The following is a 24608-nucleotide window of genomic DNA, read 5'->3' as shown; positions in this document are numbered from 1 at the left end:
CTGAAGACCAATCAGGCTTCTCCCAATCATCACCAAGGTTATGGAATCCATCATCGCTTCAGACATTATATCCTTTCTCTTCTCCAATGGCTTGATTTCCGATCTTCAATTTGGTTTCAGACCAAGTCACTCTACCATGGATATGCCGCTTCTGCTCTCCCAACAATGGATGGAGGTCCTCAATGCACGACATGAAATCAGAGCCATATCCCAAGACACATCGCGTGCTTTTGACACAGTCTGGCACCCTGCCCTGCTCACCAAACTCTCTACTTATGGTATCCAAGGCCATCTCCACTCATGGCTCGCAGACTTCCTCTCCTGTCGCAGTCAACGTCTGGACCAAAATGGAGTTCTTTCATCCCCTCTTCCTGTCCAGGCTGGAGTTCCTCAAGGCAGCGTTCTGGGCTCTATTCTTTTTCTGTTTTTCATCAATGATCTCTCCGACTCTCTGGAAAATCCTCTATTTCTCTTTGCTGATGACTCCACCCTCTGCTGTACCATCGGTCATCCCTCAGACCGGCAAGCAGCAGCTTCTTCGCTCACTGCAGATCTGGATAAAATCACAAACTGGTCCAACACGTGGAACATGTCTTTCAATCCGGACAAATCTCACACTCTCACTATGTTTCTCCAAAAGGACCATTTAGAACCGCCCCCTCACACCATCCACTTTCTCAATAATCCTCCTGAATAAGTCCTTTCTTTCAAGCTTCTGGGTCTCACTATCTGCCATGATCTTTCCTGGGAAAGCCACATTTCAAACCTCACCTCCAAAGCCAGTCACCGACCGGGAATCCTCCGTCATGCAAAATCATTCCTCGGCCCACCTGAGCTCCTGACCACATACAAAGCTTTCGTCCACAGCCTGATCTAGAGTACTGCTCTCCCCTCTGAGCTGGTGCTCCTGCCTCCCACCTTTCTCGGCTTCACGCTGTGGAAACCAAGGCATTTCGGATCATTGGCATCTCCCGCGATGAGGCTCTCTTTGGGCCTCTCACCGCAGGCTGGTCGGTGGTCTTTCTATCTTTTCTCCCATCTCTTCTCCAGCCTCCCTCCTCCCTGCTCACTCTGCGATTTGTCCCCACCACATCTCCGCAGGGCGCTCAATGTCGGCCAACAACCCCTTCTGGTAAAACTACCAAAATCACGAATCACTGCTCACCTTCACTCTGTCATTCCTCTTTTTTCCCACCTTTGGAATAAACTCCCTCACTCTATTCAATCCCATTCTTCCCTCCACGCCTTCAAAACAGCTGTTCACCACCACCTCTTATCATCCCCCATCCAAATCCTCAATCTTTTCTACTCCTGATAATCCACCCAAGCCTTCCTCCTTCAAATTGCCTGCTTTCCTTCCTGAAAGTACCTGTAATGTCCATCTTGTATTCCCCATGTTCCCCACCCATCCCTCTCTCTTCCACAGATCTCCTAATGTCTCTGTTCCCCACTGTTTTGTCCTTCCCACTCTCGCCCCTCTTGTCTCATGCCCCCCTTGCTGTGTGTTGTGTGTTGGCTCTCACACGAGCCTCGACAAGGTATACAAAAAAGAAGAAAAAAAAAGAGCGGAGGTGTGTGGAAAGTTTATATCTTGGGAACTTCACCAGGAAGTTGTAACTGGAAGACCAATTGCATCCTGGAGCACCTTGTTGAGGGTCACAATGATGAGAGAGAGAGAGGAGAGAGGAAAGCTGGGGAAGATATTCCAGGCTCCTGCAGAAGAGGTGGTTAAAAAAAAATAAAAGCAGGTCACTGACCTCTCTGTGATGTGAGAAAAACAGATCTTGTACTGTGGTCACATTGCTGGAGATGCCAATAATTTGAGAGCTTCAGATTGCACAGACTGTGGAAGAGACAGATGTGATGCTGGGGACCCATCAAATAGGCGAGAGCAATATTCTGTTGAACTGAGGACAAATGCCTTGTAAACCTGAGTAGTTATGATTTTTCATGCAATAGCTGAGAACAATGGAGGATGACAAGTCTGTTGTTGGCTTTTGAGGTGAGGTGCACCATGAAGGAACTCCTCAGCCTTGTTTCCAAGTCTGTTATTTATTTTAACTTTATATAATATGGACATATTTCTGTTCTTCTTGCAGTTTTTCAGGGAAGCTGCTCTGATCTCTTCACTAAAACATCCGAATATCAGTATGTATCGTTTTTTTTTCCCCCCATTGGCATGGAACTTTTCATACTTCTAAACACAATAGGTCTTTTGTTGTTTAAGCACAAGGACCTCTCTTATGTTGTGACATGCACAAACAGCTTTAAAATTGAAACTACAACCATAAAATATAAACAAAATGTTTATAATGTTTGCCAATATGTGTTTGATAAGGAATTTGTATGCGACAGTCATAATGCTATACTCTGGAATTTTATGTAAAAAAGCCTTTGGAATAACTTTGTATTCATTTAACTTTGTGAAACTCTGCTCTCTCTATATACAGTTGATGTTCTGTTCGTCAAGTATTCAGAAACATTCGTCTACATGGCCATGGAATTTGTGCGAGGAGGTGAGAGTGTTAATGTCTCAAAGGTGCACCTGTGCACATAACTAGTTTGCTTTTACTGAGATTTCATTCTGAGCTCATGCATTGACTGGTAACTTTGAAAGGAACTTTTATTATTATTATTATTATTATTATTATTATTATTATTATTATTATGTCAATCGGAGCAGCCTGGACATATTTCAGGCTTGCTAGATAAGAATTGAAGAATGAAACGATGAAAAATAACTTTCAAAAAAGCCGAAAATACTTGAAAACGTACCTGTGAGAAAGGGGGTGTGCCTCTGCACAACGAAACACTTGGAGACCTTCCTGATCAACTCGTCCAAAAAGTTAATATCTTGCAGCCCATACTGCAAAAACTCCCGACGATGTGCACCCATGAAAGGCCGAAGGTTCGTCGATGTAGCGATTCTCCTGCGAACACACTTTTCTCCGAACATATTCTGTTCATACTTCCGAAATGTTCACATTATGTGTTCCATGTATTTACGCAGGTGATAGCGGATTCAAAAAATCGAATCTAGATAGAATTTTCAAAGAGGGAATCAATGACGTCACAATCAGCAGCGTTCGGCAGCAAACCGACGACTGGATCCCAGACGACGTGCCTTACTTAACTGAGTCCTTGAGTTCAGGACGTTTGTTCAACTCAGCATTTACGACTTTTATCCTGCCATCTTGTTAATCTGTTGATGGAGGTAATATAGAAACGATGAATATGTCAAATCGTTTGTGTTACTCATCCGGCACGATGCGTCGAGGCCAACAATCTAAATCAACCGGTCTCAAACGCTACCATGGGCACCCAGACACATCACCAATATGAACTGAGCTGTTGAATGCGGTGCAAAACATCCAAAGAAACTACCATAACAGAGTATTGTGAGCTGTGTCAGTCAGTCCTTGAAGCCGTGTGACGAAATGCCTATCAATCACGTCCTGTTTGAATGTTGGTTGCAAACCACATAAACGTCTATAAATTTCCTACTCTCGGAATGGTCCTTTCACAGCGAAGCTGTGTGACTATGTATCTTTTAATTACAAACTGTTTGAACGTCAGTTGCACACTGATTTCACACAAATACGTCTATTAATTACGGACTATTGGAATGTATGTTTCGACACATTAGACTGCTGCGACCCCTTCGACCATTGAAAACCCTTTAAGACCCAGAGGACTAAAAGGACCCCTCAGACCCTTCAGACCCCTTATACCTTTCAGACAGATTAGACAGCTCAGACCCTTGACCATTTAGACCACCTGGACCTTTTTATATGACAAATAAATTTCAAATAAATATAATAACTCCAATATTACAAATAAATTTGGACAAAATAAATGCTTGTATTACGATTGGTGTAAATCATGACGACACAGCAAATCTGTGACGTCAATCTCTGCAACGATACGTGAAGAGGCCAGCGTAATGAGCCAATCCACACCAGTAAATAGATAAAAACAAGACGGCATTGCTCATTGAATATCAGTACTTATAACTTTCATGGAAACGTCCATTGATATTGCGAACTGTGGTATCATTCTGTGCATTTGTCTGTCTCTCGTGCACGGCAGCTGCTTCCCACGCTGTGTTTAAAAAGCTGAGCATGCAGGCAAAGCTCAACATTCACTTTTGAAATGATTCTATACTCTTTTTAAACAAATTGAACCTCCACTGCCTGATATTGCACCACCATTTTGTGGTGGGCAGTGTTAGTTCAGAGCCTTAGCTCTCGGTGAAATGGAGAGTGCGACACAATTAACCTTTTTGAAATCCATGAAATAATTTATGTTGACAGATCAACTTAAACTTTTCACTGGGGACGGGTACTTTTGCGAGTAATGTCGTGTGTATAATAAAGTAGCCGGATCTCCCCCGTCTGTCCTTCTGTCTGTCATGCTCTTTTCACTGGGATGACATGACAGCGTTATGTTGGGGAAGTCATTACAACGTGTTGTCTATCACGAGGCGAGGCCTCCATGGACGTGCACGTCATCCCGGCGTCCAGCACTAAACCCGTCCTGTCGCTTTGCTGACTGCAGTTTAACACTATAACCCATATGACGGACGATCTAATGTCCGTCAGTAAAGGACATGTACTTGGAGGACATCCAAATCTCGCGGGAAATATCTTCACCTTTGCGGCGGTGTATTATTCATGGCTCATTGAAAATTGCATTTTGCAACTTGGGAAAAAAGAAACAAAAACCACGTGACGTCTGATCCCTGAGAACATCAGTGACAGTTTATCGATGGACGCATGTTCAAACTCTGGCAAGATGGCTCTGTAGGTGAGTACAGACATCCCTTAGCCATCCTTCCCTTGAATCTTTGGCCCTGGGATGTCTTCATTCTACATTTTGGTGCTCAATTAAGGATATTATGACAACACTTCTGGAGCATGCCCAAAGACAGTTCTTGCTGTTTTGTTCACAGGTACACTGATAGACCTTCTGGTCAAGTATGGGAAACTCTCAGCGGATTTGGTGAGACCAATAATGTACCAGGTAAGCCTTACATTGGAATTTAATTAAATTGGGGGGTTTAATAATGGAGTTTTGAACATGATGAATGGAAAATTAAGGAGTTTTAAAGATCCATGTGACGGTATTGAGGGGGCCTGCTCCAGTGCTCCAGCCACAGTGGAGCTGGAAAAGGCAAACTCAGCAAAAAACTTACACATCTCATTTAACATGGATTTGAAGTTTTCAATGTCTCGGCAAAAACGGCAAAGCCTGAGCAATTGGGAACATGGTGAGGAACATTTGATAATGGAGGCATGAGAGGATGACTGTTGTGAGTGTGTGATCAGTGTCCTTGATGAAAGAGCGTGAAGATTGAATGAGAGAAGCCATCTTATCAGAATAACCGGAGATCATTTTGGTACGGAAACTGCAAGTTGAAATCGATAAGATGGACCAGGTTGTTGGCTTTGGGGATCTTTGGTAAAAGGTAAAAATGTTTGATGGTCTTGGAAGTCATAAATTTGAGAATGCAAGTCGTCGGTGGGATTTGGTTTTGATATCTGATGTTGGATGTTTTCCTTGACGTAATTTTTGGTAACTGTTTTAAAGTCCTTTGACCTTGGTGTCAACAGGAAGCCATCCTGAAACCAGTGTCGGAAAGTTTCCAGATGGCTTCCTGTTTGAAAAACCACAGTGTTTGACAGTTGGCTGGAATCGGTTCAAAGAAAACTCTTGTCTGGGGAGTCCCCAGACCAATACGTGTCCACTGTCAGAAAATTGAGCAAATTGGATTCATCTGAAAAAAATTACAGTTTGCCAAAACTCCAAGGGTCTGGTGGCCATCTCGTCAGCCCACTTCTTTCTCCTTTGAATGTTGGTTGGTCTAAAAAGAGGTTTTCTCTGAGCTGCTCTCCCATAGTGGTCCAGTTGATGAAGGTACCGCACGGCAGTTCTGGAGCTAACTTGGACCTCCTCTGCAAAATCTGCTGCCTTACAACGGGGAGTTTTCTCAATGGACCGCTTGACAGCTCGAAGACACCTTTCTGAGGGCCCAGGTCGACCAGAACTGGAAACTGTGGATTCCTTGCCTTTGCTGTTGAATTGCACAATCACCCGATTGACCGTAGAAAGCGGAATGCCAAGGTTCTGAGCTATCTGATTCTGGCTGACTCCACCTTCCAAGTGGCCAACAATTCGTCCTCTTTGAAAATCGGAAAGTTTGTGTGCTCTCTGGGTTAGAGGCAAAGTTAATTGTCATGCAAGACCCACGAACTCGTTTTTGCAAAGAAATAGTCGAATATTAGTACAAATCACTGAGTAAAACTGCGTAATACAGATGAAATGAAGAAATTTAAGGTATCTATTTACTTCTGTCACGTCTCTGTACACACACACTTACACACACACACACACACACACACACACACACACACACACACACACACACACACACACACACACACACACACACACACATACATATACATATATACGTATATATGTATATATATATATATATATATATATACATATATACATATACACACATACATATGCGCACACACATGTACACACACAGTACTCGGAGGACATCCAAATGGAGTTTGTTTGTGCCAAATGTGCCAAATGCACATTTGTGCACGGAAAAACAAAAAGAAGAGACAACATTTCAGTCTATCAAAATACAACAATGCAGGAAATAGAAAACGAAGCATCTGACAAATACTTCGGAATTGAAGAAGGCTCCAAGGTACAACACAAAAAATGTTTAAAATAATCACCAGAGTACCAACGCAGAAAAAGACTAATTCTGAAGTCATCCCTCTCTCCAAGAAACAAAACCAAAGATATAAACCAACTTGCAGTACCGGTATTCCAATATAGTCGTGCAATTATAAACTCGCCACAATTGGAGATCAAGAACTTAGATATCAAAACAAGGAAACTTTGAACTATTCACAAGATATTCTATAAAAACCAACACATACCGAGGTTGAACTTACTGAGGTGAGAAGGAGGACGTGGTTTGATGGAGATTAACAAAGTGCACAGAACATCATGTTTAGGACTAGTGGAGTGTGTGAAAAGCTCAACAGGCGATCAGATGAAATTTGTACATGAGAAAGTATTTTACAAACTAGAAAAGGGATCCTTAATCCATTTAGCAACAAACTTCCAAAATCAGGTGCAAATGATGGGTACTACACAGGAAAACGAAACAGAAACAAACACAGCCCCAACTAGAAGGGTATTCAGGAGAGTGCATACCTCCGCTATGCAATGCCTGATCCAGTGGAACATATCAGGCCCAATAAATTTTTCAAATATCGGGCTACATATCGTTTTTGGCCCCAGCACTCAATGGTGAAAAATCACTTTGAAAATTTCAGTAGCTGCATCCAGATCTAAACAAAAATCGAATCGGTTCGTCCTTGTCACACACTCAACCTCTCCACAAAATTTCATCCAGATCTGTGCACAACGTTTTGAGATATCCTGCACACAAATAAACAGACAGACAGACAGTGTTAAAACATAACCTCCTTCCTCCTTCGGTAGTGGTGGTAATGATTGCAAAGAAAAACATAAAAAGAAATATCAGCAGTTATACTCTGACAAATGGGAGAATGACAAAAGAACAGGAAGATCTTTTTTAAAAGAGCTTGATAGGAATAGGGATCTACAAGGAAAGCTCATTTGAATGGCGAAGAAGAGGTCAAATTAGTTGGGATGGAGAACAAGTCATGATGCCCAAGACCAAGGACATGACGCTGATGCCTTAAAGAAAATGGCAGGATTGTGCCAGTCGGACAAATGCAGGTTTTGTGGGGTAGAAATAGAAAGTACCAGTCACCTCCTTTTGGGATGTAAAACACTCATGGCAGAACAGCGGTACACAGAAAGACATGACAGCATCTGCAGAGTAATCTACTGGAACATCTGTCAACATTTCAACATCCCGGTTCCAGAACAATCATGGAAACACAATCCAGATCAGATTCTTGAAAATGAACAGATAATGCTCACACATGACAAGATGATCCAATCAAGTGTGGACACTGCAAACAAAGCATTGCGTCCAGACATAGTGCTCAAACACAAAAAGGAAAAGTCAGCATTGTTGATTGAGGTTTCAGTTTCCAATGACTTTGGACTAAATGCCACAGAAATCAGGAAAATGACCAAATACCAGGATCTGAGGTCAAGATGAGGTCAAGATGAGGTCAAGAGGATGTGAAAATTGAAGAAAGCTGAAATTATACCAGTAATAATCAGAGCGACAGGAATGATGAAGGAAACCCTCACTGAGTGTTTAAAAATCATTCTGGGGAATATCACTCCAAACGAGCTTCAAGTGGAAGCTGTCAGAGGTTCAGTGAAGATTTTGAAAGGAGCCCTTTGGAACGAGGCTATGAGAACGAAACTTCACAGTTTGGTTCACGAATCGTGATCCTTTACTAAGGAGGGGAAGATTTTGAGTCCTGTAAGAACTTCTTGTCATCTCTTGAAACCCACAAATGGAGATAAAAACCAACACATAACACACTACATAACACTCCCACACAATAATATCAACATTCACTCATGTCCCATCTCCCTCTTTTGCTCCAACTTAGGGTTAATGCTCCAACCTGATTCCATCCATACTATGTAAACATCATGCAGAACATGACTCCATATTTAACAAATCCTCGTCTTGTCTCACTCACCATCATTTCATTTCCCCCCACCCTCCCCACAGGCCGTTTCCTCTTTCATGTACATGCACAGCAGGAACATCGTCCACGCTGATATAAAGGTAAATCATTCAGTGCATGAAACATAATCACGGTAACTGAACTTGAGATAAGAGATAAAAGAAACGTCACGTGGGGTTTAAGACATTAGTAGAGCACAATTACCTGGAATCATTCATTTTGAAGATACAGTCTTGCTCGAAACATGTCGTCGTCTCATCGGGTTATCGCTAATCTCATGTTATCATCAGAGTAATTGCTTTTATGGCAAATTGCTCTTTGTGAGAGTAAAAACATTAAACTTTGTCAACTTTTGTTTCTGGAAAAGTCATTTTCATGAATATAAAACAAACTTTGATTGATATTATAGAGGACACACATTAAGGAACAAATGCTATTTCTTTCCATATTCACAAAGGCTTGCAATTCACCAGGTAAGCGAAGTAAAGTAACCAATTTTGTCTTGCCTGATATTTCCAATCTTTTCTTGTCTTTGATGGACAAATTAATGGGACAAGTGTTGACAAATTAATTAACATGTCAGACACCTGTTTCAAGCTTGGGGTAGGATGGGGGGTAGGATGGGTAGGATGCAGGATATCTCAAAAAGTACCAACAGTGGAGTTGAAGGACAATATAAATGGGGAATTGGACAACCAATGGGTGTGGGGAGGAATGGGGGTGCAGGAGAGGATGCAAGGGGTGAACAAGATGGATACAGAAGGAAACTCTCAGGAAGGAAAAACTGGAAATTTGGTCTGGTCCACTGGAAAAACTGGTCCACTCCAATGAGGCCAAAAATGGTGCCAATGAATTCTTTGGTATCAAAAACCTATGCATAGACACCAAAATTAGCTTCTTATCACACTTATTTTTGAAGTTAGAACCCGTTGACCAAATTTGGTTTAAGCGGCTTTTTGGGGGTTGGGGTGACATCTGTTTACATTTGACCCTACTGTCACTATATACTGCCCGAAAGCATGAATATGAATCATGGAGTGATCAATGGACTTAATAAGGAAACTTTTGGCCAATTATGGTTACTCTATCTACAAAATTGGGTGCATGAGAGGTGATCGAAGTTTGAGCAACTTTCAAACCGAAAGTGATTTTTGGAGAAAAAAATACGCTAAATAAGGCATTTTTTACATAGAAACCAGGTTTATTGTATTGAACCATGCAAAAATTATGTTCGCTATGTTCAAACATGATAAATAAATGTAACATTTGAATCTAACGCTGTCTACTTGTGAGTTATTCCATGAATAGCGTGGAGCGTCAAGGTATAATCACATATTGGGCTGTACAGGGAAAATGCACTTGATCTGGAAGTGTTACCCAAACTTTTTTCTGAGGATTTCAATATATAGAACGGGAAAATACCAACTTTTGCTGTGCAAGAGAGATGTACACGAACCCCCCCCCCCCCAGAGCCAGGACTATTAGGCCAGGACCCAGATAAGCTACAGGTCCAGTGGTCCTATTTTTTGGGGGGGGGAGGGGGGTGTTTTGTCATGTTTGACAGACGGAAAAACAAGGAGTCCGAATGCAAAGCGGACGCAAATGGGCTTTGCATTTTCAGAAGATTTCTCGTTGTATTTTTGCATACATTCCCTTTTCCTATCCATATCTACTTGACTTTTTTGTGTCTCATTTGTACCTGTTTGTGTCGGCCTCAGGGCTCAGCTGCATAACGTCTCTGCATCATGCCTCAGATCTGACATGCAATATGTTTTAATCCTGGGTCTCCTCTTCTCAAGCTTTTCTTCTGTTATTTACCTTTCCCTCTTCGTCTCAAATCTTCTCAAGAAGGAAAAAATAATTGATGAAAAAAAAATCTTCTTCTGCCCTTATTACTTCTGCCACCAAAGGTGAAGGAGGTTATGTAATGTTAACATTTTGATTTTGTCTATTCTTTGACATCTTTAACTCTGTTGTTCTCCAGCTGGATAACCTGCTGTTTGACGATTCAACTTGGACCCTAAAGGTGGCCGACTTTGGATTGTCGGTCGCTTTGCAGCCTGGGCAACAGCTCTTTGGACATCGTGGCACACCTTTATACATGGCTCCTGAGGTGTGGAGCAACTTACCATACAATGGTCCACCAGCTGATGTCTGGGCCCTTGGGGTTGTAATGCACTTGTTGCTCACGACTGAATTCCCTTTTGAAGAAGAGGAATTGCAGGTGAGCAGTGAAGAAATAATCATTATTAAAAGTCAATGATCATGAATTTTCATTGAGGTGATGGTTTTTGTTCATGAATTGCAAATACAGAATATCATTTTGATGGATGGGTTAATGTTTTGTTTAAAAGGGATTATCTTTCCTTCCAGAAAATGGCGTTCATGCCGCACGATGTGCAGCTTTGGGCACTTCAAGGAAAGCTTGATTACTTGTCCATTTGTCTTGTAACGGCGATGCTGTGCGTGAATCCTCACCTGAGGATCTCAATGCAAGTGAGTGGCTGTGACTTTGAACATTTTAATGAGCTCGATTTTGTTTAAAAGTACCAGTTTCAGCAAGAGGGTCTTGTTCACAAGTTAAGGGGGACTCTTGGAGAATGTAGTCCTTTGATTTCTGTCCTTTCATGTTTCTCTGTTTTCCTTGCAGGGCATCATGGAGCATCCTTGGATGAAAATATTAACAAACTCATTATCCCCAATTGGCTTTTCAGGTAAAGATACCAGCATTTACCAGCATAAAGATCAGTCTGGTTGGAAGCTTTCATTGTTTCATTTAGTATTTGTATTTTGCACAAATGTGTGTGTTTGTTCGTTCGTTCGTTCGTTCGTTATCTGTAAAAGATCCGTGGTTTATCCACAAAGCTTATTTTAAAGCAATTTTAGTCGTTCTTCAATTCCCCTTCTATGTTAATAAATGTCAATGTATGCCAGTCAGTCAGTTGGTGTGTGTGTGCGTGTCTTCCATAACAACAAAACCATGACACCTTGCAGCCTAGAACTTTGCATGTGTATGGAAGTAACTCCACTGGAGTGCATGAATACAATTTTGGTGTTTGGGTTCATTTAAACACCCCTTTTGAAGATAATTAACGATCTTATTTAATTATATACTTTTATCAGGTGCATCCTCGGACACCTCACTCTCCATGGGGTGTTAAGGCCCTTCCTCGGTTAACTCACTGGGGTCTTAATTCGCCATTTCGTTCGGCCTGCTGAACAATGAATAACTTGAGTAGAAACAGGCCGCAACGGTTTACGAACGATAAAGTGCTGGAAATGTTTATTTTTCACTTTCCTCACTCATATCATCAAATGCCTCATCTACATAGCGACGAATCACTGTATACATCACTTTTCCAAGTCCTGTAGTTTTCAAATTAGGAGCCTGGAGCGATTTCACGCATTATATGATGCGATTTTCCATGATCTACTTTCACAGACAAATTGAAGATTATGATAGAAATATAAGATGAGTTTGGAGGATCGGATCACATGGACGAAATAACTCGAAATCTGGAACGAAATCTGAAAATGTGAACAAATCGGTGATGTTTAGTTTTTTGTTTGCATGTGCCATTACCAATCAGCTTGCTATTGCTTGCCAAGCCAATCCTTCCTGATCAACCAATTAATCGGAGTGCTTGACAGTCGACGGCAATACAGTTCGTCTCCCAATCAAGAAGTACAGTCGGCAGTTGCTGCAAGGTCGAGGTACATACGGGTAGATTTGGGTCTGTAAAGAGACTCTGTAGGTGTGTGTGCTTGCCTACATGCTTGGTCCTGGGCACCGTGGTGGCTAAGTTTCATCCCATATCTTCTGAATGATGATGGGTGGTTAAAAGTTAAAACCTTATGATGATTGTGAAGAAGAATTTGTTGAACAAAAGTGAGAAAAAGAAAAAAATTGAGGAAGAGTGCGAAGAGGTACTGGTGTGGGAAGAGTGGGAAAATGAAAAAAAATGAGGAAGAGTGGGAAGAGGGATTTTGTGGAGGTTTTAAATTTTAACCTCAGCAGCATATGAGCGATCACATTTTCCTTTGTCCTCGTGACTGTTTCGAAAGCAATTTGTTATTTTATATGACTCTGTGTGCTTTAGAAAGGTTATATGGTTTCTCTTTGTGAGTTTCAAAGCAAAATATATTTGATAACACCCGATTTCGGAGCCGTTTGCCGTATTAATATGTTTTCTAAATTTCTGAGCCAAATTTTTTTCCACCAATCACACGATTGCGATCTGTTTATATTATATATTATTTCCGAGTTTGTGGTTTCGTGTCGCGCTATCTTCGACTTTGTTCTGCGCTCGAGTAACGTGATATTCGGTTTACATTATCTCAAAGACCATATAAGGTGCATGGTACAAAAAAGTAAATAAAATGGTTCTGAAACAGTGAAATCGTATTCCACTTACTGCATTAAAGTAAAATTACTACTGATACTCTGCATCAGTTCCTTTCTCAAACACACCCACCCCAACATGTCGCGCAGAGCGTGGGTTATGCTAGTAAACATTAATGTTTCTGCACATCTCCTGGAAACATTTATAATTCATCCATCCATTGGGACCATACTCTGCTCAGAGCATTGGTGCTGCCTAAGCAGTCTATTTGGCTATTTGGTACAATCCTGGACGGGTCGCCACTCCGACACAGGATACCAGCAAGCTGGCACTCATTTTGCCGACCTCAGAAGGATGATAGGCAGAGTCAACCTCACCTGGTATTAATTCAACAGCTGAGGGGGATTTGAACTCAGGATCCTAGTATCCCAAGCCCACCACCCTAATCTTTAAGCCATAACCAGGCATATAATCATGCAACGTCATTTAAAAAATTTGTTTCTTGAAATTCCGCCAAAACAAGGGTGAAAGCTCCTCAAGGTTTTTGGATTGTATAAAGCATAACATTTTCTCTCTGCTCACTCCCCTCCCTCCACCTACCCACCCCCCTCCACCCTCTCTCTCTCTCTCTCTCTCTCTCTCTCTCTCTCTCTCTCTCTCTCTCTCTCTCTCTCTCTCTCTCTCTCTCTCTCTCTCTCTCTCTCTCTCTCTCTCTCTCTCTCTTCCTTCAGACGTGTCTGGGTGGTAATTTTGTCCAGACAGTGTTTTTCTCTGGACCTGTCCGAGCAGTGTTTGTTTGTCTCCGGTCATGTCTGGGTGGTGTTTCTGTCCGGGCGGTGTTTATGTCCGGAACAGGAGTTTGTCTCCAGACATGTACGGGCAGTGTTTGTCTACGAACGTGTCCAGATGGCGTGGCTCTGGACGTGTCCGGGCGTTGTTTGTCTGTGGGCGGCATTTATAGTTTAACCAGTATAAAATGGGTTTCAGACATTATTTTGTTTCCATCTTCACTGTTATATTCTCTGAAGAATCATTTTGATGGCATGAATCGTTATTAACACTCCACCACACGTCTGCCTTCCCTTCCCCCACCCCTCCTCACTCTCCCAACCTCCTCGCTCCCCCAACCCTCCCTCCTCTCTTTCCACTCCACCTCCTCTTCTCCCCCACGCCTCTCTCTCTCCCCTCCCTCCCCACCCCTCTCTCTCCCCTCCCTCCCTCCCCACCCCTTTCTCTCCCCTCCCTCCCCACCCTTCTCTCTCCCCTCCCTCCCTCCCCACCCCTCTCTCTCCCCTCCCTCCCTACCCCTCTCTCTCTCCCCCTCCCTCCCCACCCCCTCTCTCTCTCTCCTTCATCCCTCTCTCTCCACCCCTCTCTCCTTCACCCACTCCTCTCTCCCTCCCCCACCCTCTCTCTCCCCCCCCACCTCGCTCTCTCCCCCACCTCTCTCTCCTCCACCCCTCTCTCCCTTCTCCACTCCTCTTTCCCTCCCCCACCCCTCTCTCTCTCTCTCCCCCCACCCTCTCTCTCTCCCCCCACCCTCTCTCTCTCCCCCCACCCTCTCTCTCTCTCCCCCACCACTCTCTCTCTCCCCCACCCCACTTTTTCTCCCCCACCCCACTTTTTCTCCCCCACTCCTCCTCACTCTCCCAACCTCCTCACTCCCCCAACCCTCCCTCCTCTCTTTCCCCCTCCACCTCCTCTCCCTCCCCCACCCCTTTCTCCCTCCCCCACCCCACTTTCTCTCCCCCACCCCTCTCTCTCTCCTACACCCCTCTCTCTCTCCCCCACCCCTCTCCCTCCCCCACCCCTCTCCCTCTCTCTCTCCCCACCCCTCTCTCCCTCCCTCACCCCTGTCTTCCTCCCCCACTCCTCTCCATCCCCCACCCCTCCCTCCTCTTTTTCCACCCCAATCTCTCTCTCCCCCACTCCTCCCTCTCTCTCTCTCTCTCTCTCTCTCTCTCTCTCTCTCTCTCTCTCTCTCTCTCTCTCTCTCTCTCTCTCTCTCTCTCCCCCTCCCCCCTCATTGTATTCCCGTCAGCGAAGTGACGGGTAGTACTTGCTAGTTTGGGAATAAAGCTGAAAGTGTACCTTTGCTGAACACTATTGAATTTCAAGGTTCAAATTTACCAGACATTAAACATAAGGCACAATCGAGGTTTTCCTGATAACGATATCCGACTGGACAGAACAGGCAAAAGTTGATTGAAACCATCTTGAAATGACATCAATGTGTTAAGATTACCGCCATGGTTTTGCTTGTGCTGAATTCTCACATCATCTGTGTTTATACTAATTTCACCTTTTCTTTCAAGGAAATGCTTCTCTCGATGGTGATGTGGAGCATGAGAAGGAAGAAATTGAAATTGAAGATGTCCTGGTGGAGGAAGTGTGGAGGTGTAAACGGGCTTGCAAAGAAGAATTTGTTGAACAAGAGTTGGAAAATGAAAAAATGGAACTTGAGTGGGAATATGTGCTTGTTTGTGAAGAAGAAGAATTTGTTGAACAAAAGTGGAAAAATGAAAAAATAGAACTTGAGTGGGAAGAAGGGCTTGTTTGTGAAGAAGAAGAATTTGTTGAACAAAAGTGGGAAAATGAAAAAATTGAGGAAGAGTGGGAAGAAGGACTCGTGCGGGAAGAGTCAGAAAAGGGGAAAAAATTGAGGAAGAGTGAGAAGAAAGACTCATTTGGGAAGAGTCAGAAAAGGAAAATAATTGAGGAAGAGTGGGAAGAAGGACTCGTGTGGGAAGAGTCTGAAAAGGAAAAGAAATTGGGGAAGATTTGGAAGAAGGACTCATGTTGGAAGAGTCGGAAAAGGAAAAAAAATTGAGGACGAGTGGGAAGGACTCATGTGGGAAGTCGAAAAAGAAAAAAAAATTGAGGAAGAGTGGGAAGAAGGACTCATGTTGGAAGAGTCGGAGAAGGAAAAAAATTGAGGAAGAGTGGGAAGGACTCATGTGGGACGAGTCGGAAAATGAAAAAAATTGAGGTAAAGTAACCTTTGTTTGGGGAAAAGGGGGCGGTGTCCAATCGGATAAATGCGTGTTGAGTAATTCAGGATTGTTCTTTCTTTCAAGGATTGTTCAGGATTATGTTGGATGGATTTTCTGAGATCACAGGACAGTTCCTTTCAAGCTCACTGCAACAGGTAGAGAACTTGACCATGAAATATTCCTGTTTTGAAGAGCTATAGATGGCCCTGACAGTCGATCATGCATCACATCTTGAAAAACCCACACAAGCATTCTCTCTAATGTCCACTGATATCATCTATGGAGTCATCTTCTTATTTTTCCTCTTCTTTCTCTTCTTTCCAATGCAGCACATGGCTGTGGGTATAATCATTTGTTCGTGGTGCAGCTTTGCTACCAATGCAGTGCCCCCTGTAAGTTAGAGGAGCAATTTAGAAGTTATTCAGGGTGCAGGCAATAGCTAGCCCTCTCTTCACAAAGGACACCGTGAGATCTTTAACGTCCACCAATTAACACCGACGGACGGAATGCCCGGTTTAGCGTCCATATCTACACACACAGTCACGTGCACACCTGTAAGAACATTTATACCTGGGAACCTGAGCGATCACTTGTTGGATGTATGAACCGACGAGATGGATCTCTTCAAGCCAGTTGTTTCTTCCCAGACATTCTTTCAGTCCCATTGACAAAAGAAGAAAGACTCATCTTCAGAATCATCGAGTTGTCATCCAACAGGAATAATGAGCTCTTTTCATTTTCTGTCTTTCACAAATTTTCAATCTTTTCTCTCTTCTTTTTGTTTCATTTGTTCTGTCTGACCTCACCTTTTTTTTTCTCCCCTCTTCCATTTTTCTCCCCTCTTCCGTTTTTTATTTATTATTAGTCTCCTCTCTCCACCTCTTTTTTGCTTTTTATTTCACTATTATTCCTCCTTTTACAGAGCTTCTGTATACCCATGACTGAACTTCTGTCCCATGTATGACCTCCCTTTGTCCGGTGTCAAGATGTGTCATTCCCACCCCACGTACAATCTACGCTGTTTTGAGCTCTGACACACACACTTGCACACCCAAACAAACATATACACATACACACTCACACTCTATAATATCAACATTCACTCATGTCCCAGCTCCCTCTTTTGCTCCAGCTTAGGGTTAATGCTCCAACCTTATTCCATCCATACTATTTAAACATCATGTAGAACATGAATCCACATGGAGCAAATCCTCGTCTTGTCTCACTCACCATCATTTCATTTTACCCCCCACAGGCCGTTTCCACTTTGATTTACCTGCTCAGCAGGAACATCGTCCACGCCGATATGAAGGTAAATCAATCGGTGCATGAAACATCATCACGGTAACTGAACTTGAGATACGGGATAAAAGAAACGTCACGTGGGGTTTCAGACATTAGTCGAGCACAATTACCTGGAATCATTCATTTTGAAGATGCAGTCCTGCTCCAAACATGATGTCGTCTCATCGGGTTATCTCTAATCTCATGTTATCATCAGAGTATTTGCTTTTATGGCAAATCACTCTTTGTGCGAGTAAAAACATTAACCTTTGTCAACTTTTGTTTCTAGAAAAGACATTTTCATGAATATAACACAAACTTTCAATCATGATATTGAGGACACACATTAAGGAACAAATGGTATTTCTTTCCGTATTCACAAAAAAATAAGCACACTCAAGGTTGACAGTCCATGATTGATGGTGAGGTCAATGTTGGCTTGCAATTCACCAGGTAAGCTGAGTGAGGTAACCAATCTTGTCCAATATGTTGTCATCTTTGGTAGGGTGATTGATTCCTTTGACACTGCGGACAAATTAATTAACATGTCAGACACCATTTTCAAGCTTGGGGGGAGGATGTGGGGGAGACACCAAGAGTGGAGTTGAAGGACGAATTAGAGGGAGACTTGGAGAAACAATGGGTGTGGGGAGGAATAGGGGTGGGGGAGGGGTTGCAAGGGGTGGGCAAGATGGATACAGAAAGAAACTCTCAGGAAGGAAAAACTGGAAATTTGGAAGCAGGAGGGCTTGGGATGGCGGTGAGGGAGTGGGAGGTGGGGTTAACGAGGGTGGAGAAAGGATCATGGCTTTGTATTGGGGATGATTTGAGATGTCTTGAAGACCTGGAGGGAAGAATGAGAATGAAGAGAACATGGAAGTTGGTTCCACAGGCAGGGAAAAAGAGGGACAAATCGGTGGAGTTGAGCGGTGATACTGCATTTCGGTGGTTTTACCGGAAAGGAATTGATTTGTATTTTTTTATAGCAGAAATATTTTTCTTCAGGGTGCCGACGATGACTCGTGTCCTCTTCATGAAAGACACCATGGTATCCATTGCATTCGGACCACACTCTGCATAGAGCGTTGGTGCTGCCAAGGCAGTCTCCGAGGCTATTGGGCGCAATCGTGGATGGGTCATCACTCCAACACAAGATACTCGAATGGCACAATCATTCCAGCAAGCTGGTACTCATTTTGCTGACCTCAGAAGGATGACAGGCTGAGTCAACCAGACCTGGTATTAATTCAATGGCTGAGTAGGATTTAAACTCAGATCCCTGGGATCCCAAGCCCACCACCCGAACCATGAATTGAAGAGCAAGCACACTCCATGGTATGTTTAACACCAACGGGGACAGACAGGACTCGGTTTAACGTTCATCTGAAAGACTATGTAAGCACGTATCACAAGTCATGTAAAACAGAGTGACAGTTTATCGATGGATCCATGTTCAAACTCCGGCAAGATGACTCCGCAGGCAAGTGCAGACATCTCTTCGCCATCCTTCCCTTGAATCTTTCGCCTACTTGAATGTTCATACTGATCGGTTACATCTGATCAGTATGAACATTTTGAGGGTCATCTCGGGATAAAATTGTCTGCAGAAAAAAATAATTGATGACGTCATCGGTCATGTGATTTAGAAGCCATTTTTTTGTTTTTTTAAAGCTTCAAAAATCTTCTCTGAAGTGGCTGAACAGATCCAGGTGAAACTTTAAAAGTGTGACTGCCTCTCCACGAGCAACAAAAGCTTCACACACAGGATGTCATAGGTCACATGGTATGGCAGTCATATTGGATTTACCCTAAAACCTATAACAAATCTTCTCCAGAACGGCTGGACAGATCGAGGGGAAACATCACACAAATGTTCCCCAAGCCATGGGTGTACAATTTTGTTAAGGTAAAATTCATAGGTCACATGGTTTGGCATCCATATTGGATTGAAGAAAAATATCAAATAATGTTTTCTGTGGAACTGCTTAATCAATTGGCATGAAACTTCACATTTTCGATCGAGTAGTGATGGGGAATACATGTTCTAAATTTCAACTTGATCCGGCGCATGGTCTGGCAGCCAGAATTATTTAATTCTTTTTTGATCTGGATTCTTCTTGATGTTCTTGATTTATTGTTATGATTAGTTTTTTTTGAATAAGGCTCACTTGGCTGAGCCTGGGTGGGTTGGAGGGGAGAGGAGTAGCAGGTAAAATGAGAATCCTCACCAGCTTCCTCCTGATGACTTCATCTTTACTTTTTGCGTGTTTGGGTTCCTTCTGATGACTCCAATGCATTTGGTCTTCCAGTTGATTTATTTTAATCACATTCTGTTTTCAATTGAATAAAAACAAAAAACGTCATGGGTCAGGGTCAGCTGTCCAATCATAGCGGGACGTCTTGGGACCCGGTCATCACTATTAACAGTTGTATGATAACAGTTCTAATTATGTTTCTTCTTAATCACGTAACACACCAGTACACAAACGCCACACCAAAAAGTCTTGGCGAAGGTCTGCGATCTCCGATTGCTCTTTTTCTTATTTTTTTCCGTTCAACTCTGCTTTACGATCCCACCTATTCCAGGTGAGTTCTCCGACTGCTTTGGCTGAGAAAGTGTTGGAGGAAAATGACGGAGTATGGCCAAATCCTCTGGGCAAACTTTGTACATACCAAACAGTGCACTGTGGGGAGGAGCAGACCTTGAGCACATGGCTCAGCAAGGAACACTCAAGGTAAGAGCTGTAAGTACTCTGATGAAAAAGTGCTGCTAAAACTGCTTTCGGTTCACCTGTTTGGTATTCCTGTTGCAGGAGAGAAGTTGAGGAAATAAACTTAAATTCTCAAAACATCAGCAGTAATTAACTTCCCATGACAGTAAACACTCGTATCAACTCTGATTTGATTGTTTTTATTGGTTATCTCGTCTGTCGATGTAGGCCAGTGAGGCTGGAGCGAGTGCAGGCAGGAGTGACCTTGGAGCGAGTGCAGGCAGGAGTGACCTTGGAGCGAGTGCAGGCAAGGGTGACCTTGGAGCAAGTGCAGGCAGGAGTGACCTTGGAGCGAGTGCAGGCAGGGGTGACGTTGGGACGAGTGCATGCAGGGGTGACGTTAGAGCAAGTGCAAGCAGGAGGGACATTGGAGTGTGTAAGCAGGGGTGAGGTTGGAGCGTGTGCCGGCAGGGGTGAGGTTGGAGCGTGTGCCGGCAGGGGTGAGGTTGGAGCATGTGCAGGCAGGAGTGAGGTTGGAGTGTGTGCCGGCAGGAGTGAGCGCAGGCAGGGGTGAGGTTGGAACGAGTGCAGGCAGTGGTGAGCTTGGAACGATTGCAGGCAGGGTTGAGGTTGGAATGAGTGCAGGCATGGGTCAGGTTGGAGCTTGTGCAGGCAGGGGTCAGATTGGAGCTTGTGCAGGCAGGGATGAGGTTGGAGCGAGTGCAGGCAGGGATGAGGTTGAAAGGAGTGCAGGCAGGGGTGAGGTTGGAACGAGTGCAGGCAGGGGTGAGGTTGGAACAAGTGCAGGCAGGGGTGAGGTTGGAACGAATGCAGGCAGGGGTGAGGTTGGAGCAAGTGCAGGCAGGGTTGAGGTTGGTATGAGTGCAGGCAGTGGTGAGGTTGGAACGAGTGCTGGCAGGGGTGAGGTGGAACGAGTGCAGGCAGTGGTGAGGTTGGAACGAGTGCAGGCAGGGGTGAGGTTAGAGGTGTGCCGGCAGGGGTGAGGTTGGAATGAGTGCAGGCAGGGGTGAGGTTAGAGTGTGTGCCGGCAGGGGTGAGGTTGGAATGCGTGCAGGCAGGGGCGAGGTTGGAACGAGTGAAGGCAGGGGTGAGGTTGGAGCGAGTGCAGGCAGGGGTGAGGTTGGAGCGAGTGAAGGCTGTTATTTCACCGGAAAGGAGTTGATTTGTATTTTTTTGGAGGAGAAATTTGTAGTTTTTTTTTCAGGGTGCCCGCGATGGTGTCTTTCCTCTTCGTGAAAGACACCATGGTTGCTGTCAAAGCAGTCTCCGAGGCTATTGGGCACAATCCTGGATGGGTCACCACTCTGACACAGGATACTCGAATGGCTCAATCATTCAAGCAAGCTGGTACTCATTTTGCTGACCTCAGAAGGATGACCGGCTGAGTCAACCCCACCTGGTATTAATTCAACGGCTGAGCAGGATTTGAACTCAGGACCCTGGGATTCCAAGCCCACTGCCCTAACCATTAATCTAGTACCAGGCGTATACTGTGGTATGTTTAACACCAATACAACGGGAACAGACAGGACACTGTTTAACGTTCATCTGAGGGACTGTGTCAGCACGTATCACCAGTTATGTAAAACAAAGTGACAGTTTATCGATGGACCCATGTTCAAACTCCGGCAAGATGACTCCGCAGGCAAGTGCAGACATCTCTTCGCCATCCTTCCCTTGAATCTTTCGCCCTGGGATGTCTTCATTCCTCATTTTGGTGCTCATTGTAGGATATTACGATAACACTTTGTGAGAGCTGGTTTATTAAATTGGATTTTAATCATGTAAAAATTCAAAATTTCCTTAGTTTTCTTTTCTTTCTTAAAATAATTGAATTAACTTAGTTGAGAAATGATTTGACTTGTATAGCTAATGGACATGCATGCTGACAAAGCTAAAATATGCATGCTGATTGAGATCGGTACACATGCTGAGTGAACTTGTAAGAACAACACACACTCAGTCCAATTAACCTATTGTTAAGACGTATCTGTCACATGAAATCTTAACCTGTGATCAAGTCGTCAGAATGAAACAAACTCCAACCATTGTACTCTATCTTACTCCCCCCCACACACACCCCTCTCCTCTTATCAGAAAGCAAATTCCAACCATTGTATGAGGCATCTTTGAACAAACCAAAATCATTGTATATAACATATCTGCATATCTAGAGTCCACAAAGTTCCATCTGATATCTTGGTGAAAAACTGTATATAAACACTCAGAAAAGCTCTGTACTCTGAAGCCTTCAACTCCCAATACCGTTGAGAGTTTGGAGTCTTCCTTCTGTGCACAGAAGTGTCTTTGTATATTATTGAATAAACGGCTGATATGTGAACTTACTTGCTTTCCTTCCTTGAGGTAGTAGGACTCAGCCTCGACAGTTTGGCGAAGAAGAATGGGATGTCGACGATCACCAGCCAGGAGAGGAGCTTCTGCCTGAGGGAGCGCTGCTGACTGAAGGAGAGATCTCGACCAGAGCACGGGTTTCTCCTGGGAAGACCCTCTCCACGGAGGGTTGCTCGATCTCGAACCAAAACTTGAAAGGTAAGGACATATACAGAGCTGCTTCTGGGGTAAAATGCAAGACATTTATTTATTTTATTTTATTTTGGGGTTTTATTTTTAATTATTATTTATTTCTTTCTTTCTTGTTTTTTAAGAAAATAAGGAGTTTTATTCCTTAAGATAAGGATAATATCTGGTAGGTTTTTGATTAAAGCGTTGGTATACATTGCGTAAGTGGTCAAGTTGTATAAAATAGCGGAGACCTTGCGTCTTCAAGGGTACCGACTCTGGCAGGGCAGGTAGGTACGGGATTGGGATCAAGAGTCGCTGAGTCTTGAGAGGCGCGGAAGTATTATCGCCAAGTCATTAGTTGGGCGGTTCGGCGAGGAAGGGGCCGTGGAGAGCTGGTAGAAAGCCGAAGGGGCCAAAGGGTTTAATCGCAGTAAGAAGGACACTGACGAGTGGTAAGAACGAGATAGACGATAGAGGAAGGAAAAAGCGCTAGCAGGTGCTTAGAACGACTATGGAAGGAAACGCTGACGAGTGTTTTAAAAAGCGATTTAAAGAAAGCGCTGACAAACGCCATGGGGAATCAACCACAAAAGATAGTGCACCAGGATGCCCCTGCTTTGGGGCCAAAGGCCGAGTACATGAACAAAACTTTGGGGTCGAGTTTGTCAAAGGATTTGAAAATATGGGCGGAGTGGACAAAGAAACATAGATTAAATTTTCCGGAAGAGGGAACGTTTCATCGAGATAGAGTTGAGAGTTTAAGAATTTGAGAAGGGAATTAATCGAGAAAGAAAGAAATAAGACGACTCAAAAACTAGTAGACTGGAAAATCTTTGGTAGATGGGCTGAGGAGAGCTTGAAAAGAGAGGGGCAAGCGAAGAGCGCAATAATAAGAGGAAGTTTGAAGAACGCACAAGCTACTCTCAGAGAATGTTGAACCAGGCGACGAATCGGCACCAAAATTATTTATTTCATCGTGTCTGGAACCAAAGTGATTTACAAGCCATGGAAACGCAAATGAGAGATTATGATGGTAATCCAGAAGGATTTGTGGAACAAATACTATATTATATCAATTCAAATAAAGCGAACCACAAAGATGTGATTGGATTAATGACAACAGTACTTCCGGTTAAGATATGGCAAAAAAACTAAAGGATTAGCCGCATGGCCAGAAGTGGCACCAGCAGGAGAAAACAGAGTAGGGATTCTCAAGTACGTCATAGAGAGCAGTTGGGGAGACAGCAAGAAAAGCGATATTGACAATGCAAGAGCGGGTTAACCTCCACACTGCCGCTGTTAACAACGACCCCTTCAGATGAACCTACTGTAAATTTGAAAGAAAATGGGAAAAATGTTTCATTTTTAGTTGATACGGGAGCTACCCACTCGACAATTAAAAAGGACATTATGCCCACCGTACCTTTGTCACACGAGTGTGCTAGCGTGGTTGGAATAACTGGTGCAGTTGAAAAGATTCCTAGAACACAAAGCCTGACGGTCAAATATGGACCTTTGGAAGCACATCATGCCTCCTTACTCACAGCGAATTCAACTGTATATTTATTGGGACGCGATTTGCTTTGCCGCTTGAGATGCACGGTAAAATGTTCGGAAAATGGGGTGTATTTAAATATCCCAGAAAAATAAAGAAACAAACCTTGGAAATGATATCACGATCGATCGGACCTGCCGTGTACCGGTGGGCGAATACATGGAGGACATGTCCGAGAGATAACCGAGCAGAATCTCGCAGATTTATAAATGATTCCTGATATAAAATATTGGGTGGAGCCTCACAATGAAAATATGGCAGAATGGATCGAACCTCTGTACTGCACAGCACACGATGACGCTTTGGGAGAGGATGTGGATTATGCAAATGAAGTACATAATGTGCTCGGTATGGAATTCAATATCACAACTACTGATATTTGGATTGGTAAGGAGGGGATTGGGTTAGAGATAGAATTTACTCAACAACAATGCGATTCGATGTACCAATCCATGACTACAACGCCGCATGTTGCATTAATGGTTGCAGAAGGACACAAA

The 24608-nt window shown here is 43.6% G+C and overlaps 1 protein-coding gene across 20 annotated transcripts in view; it reads left to right on the top strand.

Annotated features, from left to right (window-relative positions):
* Positions 1–24608, top strand: part of LOC147006612 (uncharacterized) — a 49054-nt gene that overhangs the window by 12427 nt on the left and 12019 nt on the right. For 14 of the 20 annotated variants that reach the window (XM_085868434.1, XM_085868437.1, XM_085868442.1 and 11 more), the window contains 12 exons: positions 2100–2148; positions 2451–2516; positions 4952–5022; positions 8723–8779; positions 10663–10902; positions 11052–11174; positions 11329–11392; positions 15337–16010; positions 16099–16169; positions 17270–17326; positions 19885–20033; positions 22399–22580. In XM_085868434.1, coding sequence (XP_085724560.1) covers positions 2100–2148; positions 2451–2516; positions 4952–5022; positions 8723–8779; positions 10663–10902; positions 11052–11174; positions 11329–11392; positions 15337–15851 — 1185 coding nt within the window. In that variant the 3' untranslated portion in view covers positions 15852–16010; positions 16099–16169; positions 17270–17326; positions 19885–20033; positions 22399–22580. Of the gene's footprint in view, positions 1–1800; positions 1886–2099; positions 2149–2450; positions 2517–4951; positions 5023–8722; positions 8780–10662; positions 10903–11051; positions 11175–11328; positions 11393–15336; positions 16011–16098; positions 16170–17269; positions 17327–19884; positions 21042–21122; positions 22581–24608 lie in introns of those variants that run through there. The other 6 variants (XM_085868431.1, XM_085868429.1, XM_085868443.1 and 3 more) reach the window with 5 other exon arrangements.

Source organism: Eptatretus burgeri, unplaced genomic scaffold, assembly GCF_056783735.1.
Source record: "Eptatretus burgeri isolate ZD-2024b unplaced genomic scaffold, Ebu_testis_v1 Ebu_testis_scaffold_3161, whole genome shotgun sequence".
NCBI lineage: Eukaryota > Metazoa > Chordata > Myxini > Myxiniformes > Myxinidae > Eptatretus > Eptatretus burgeri.
The sequence above is the reverse complement of the archived record's forward strand: the minus strand, read 5'-3'. Positions and strand labels throughout refer to the sequence as shown.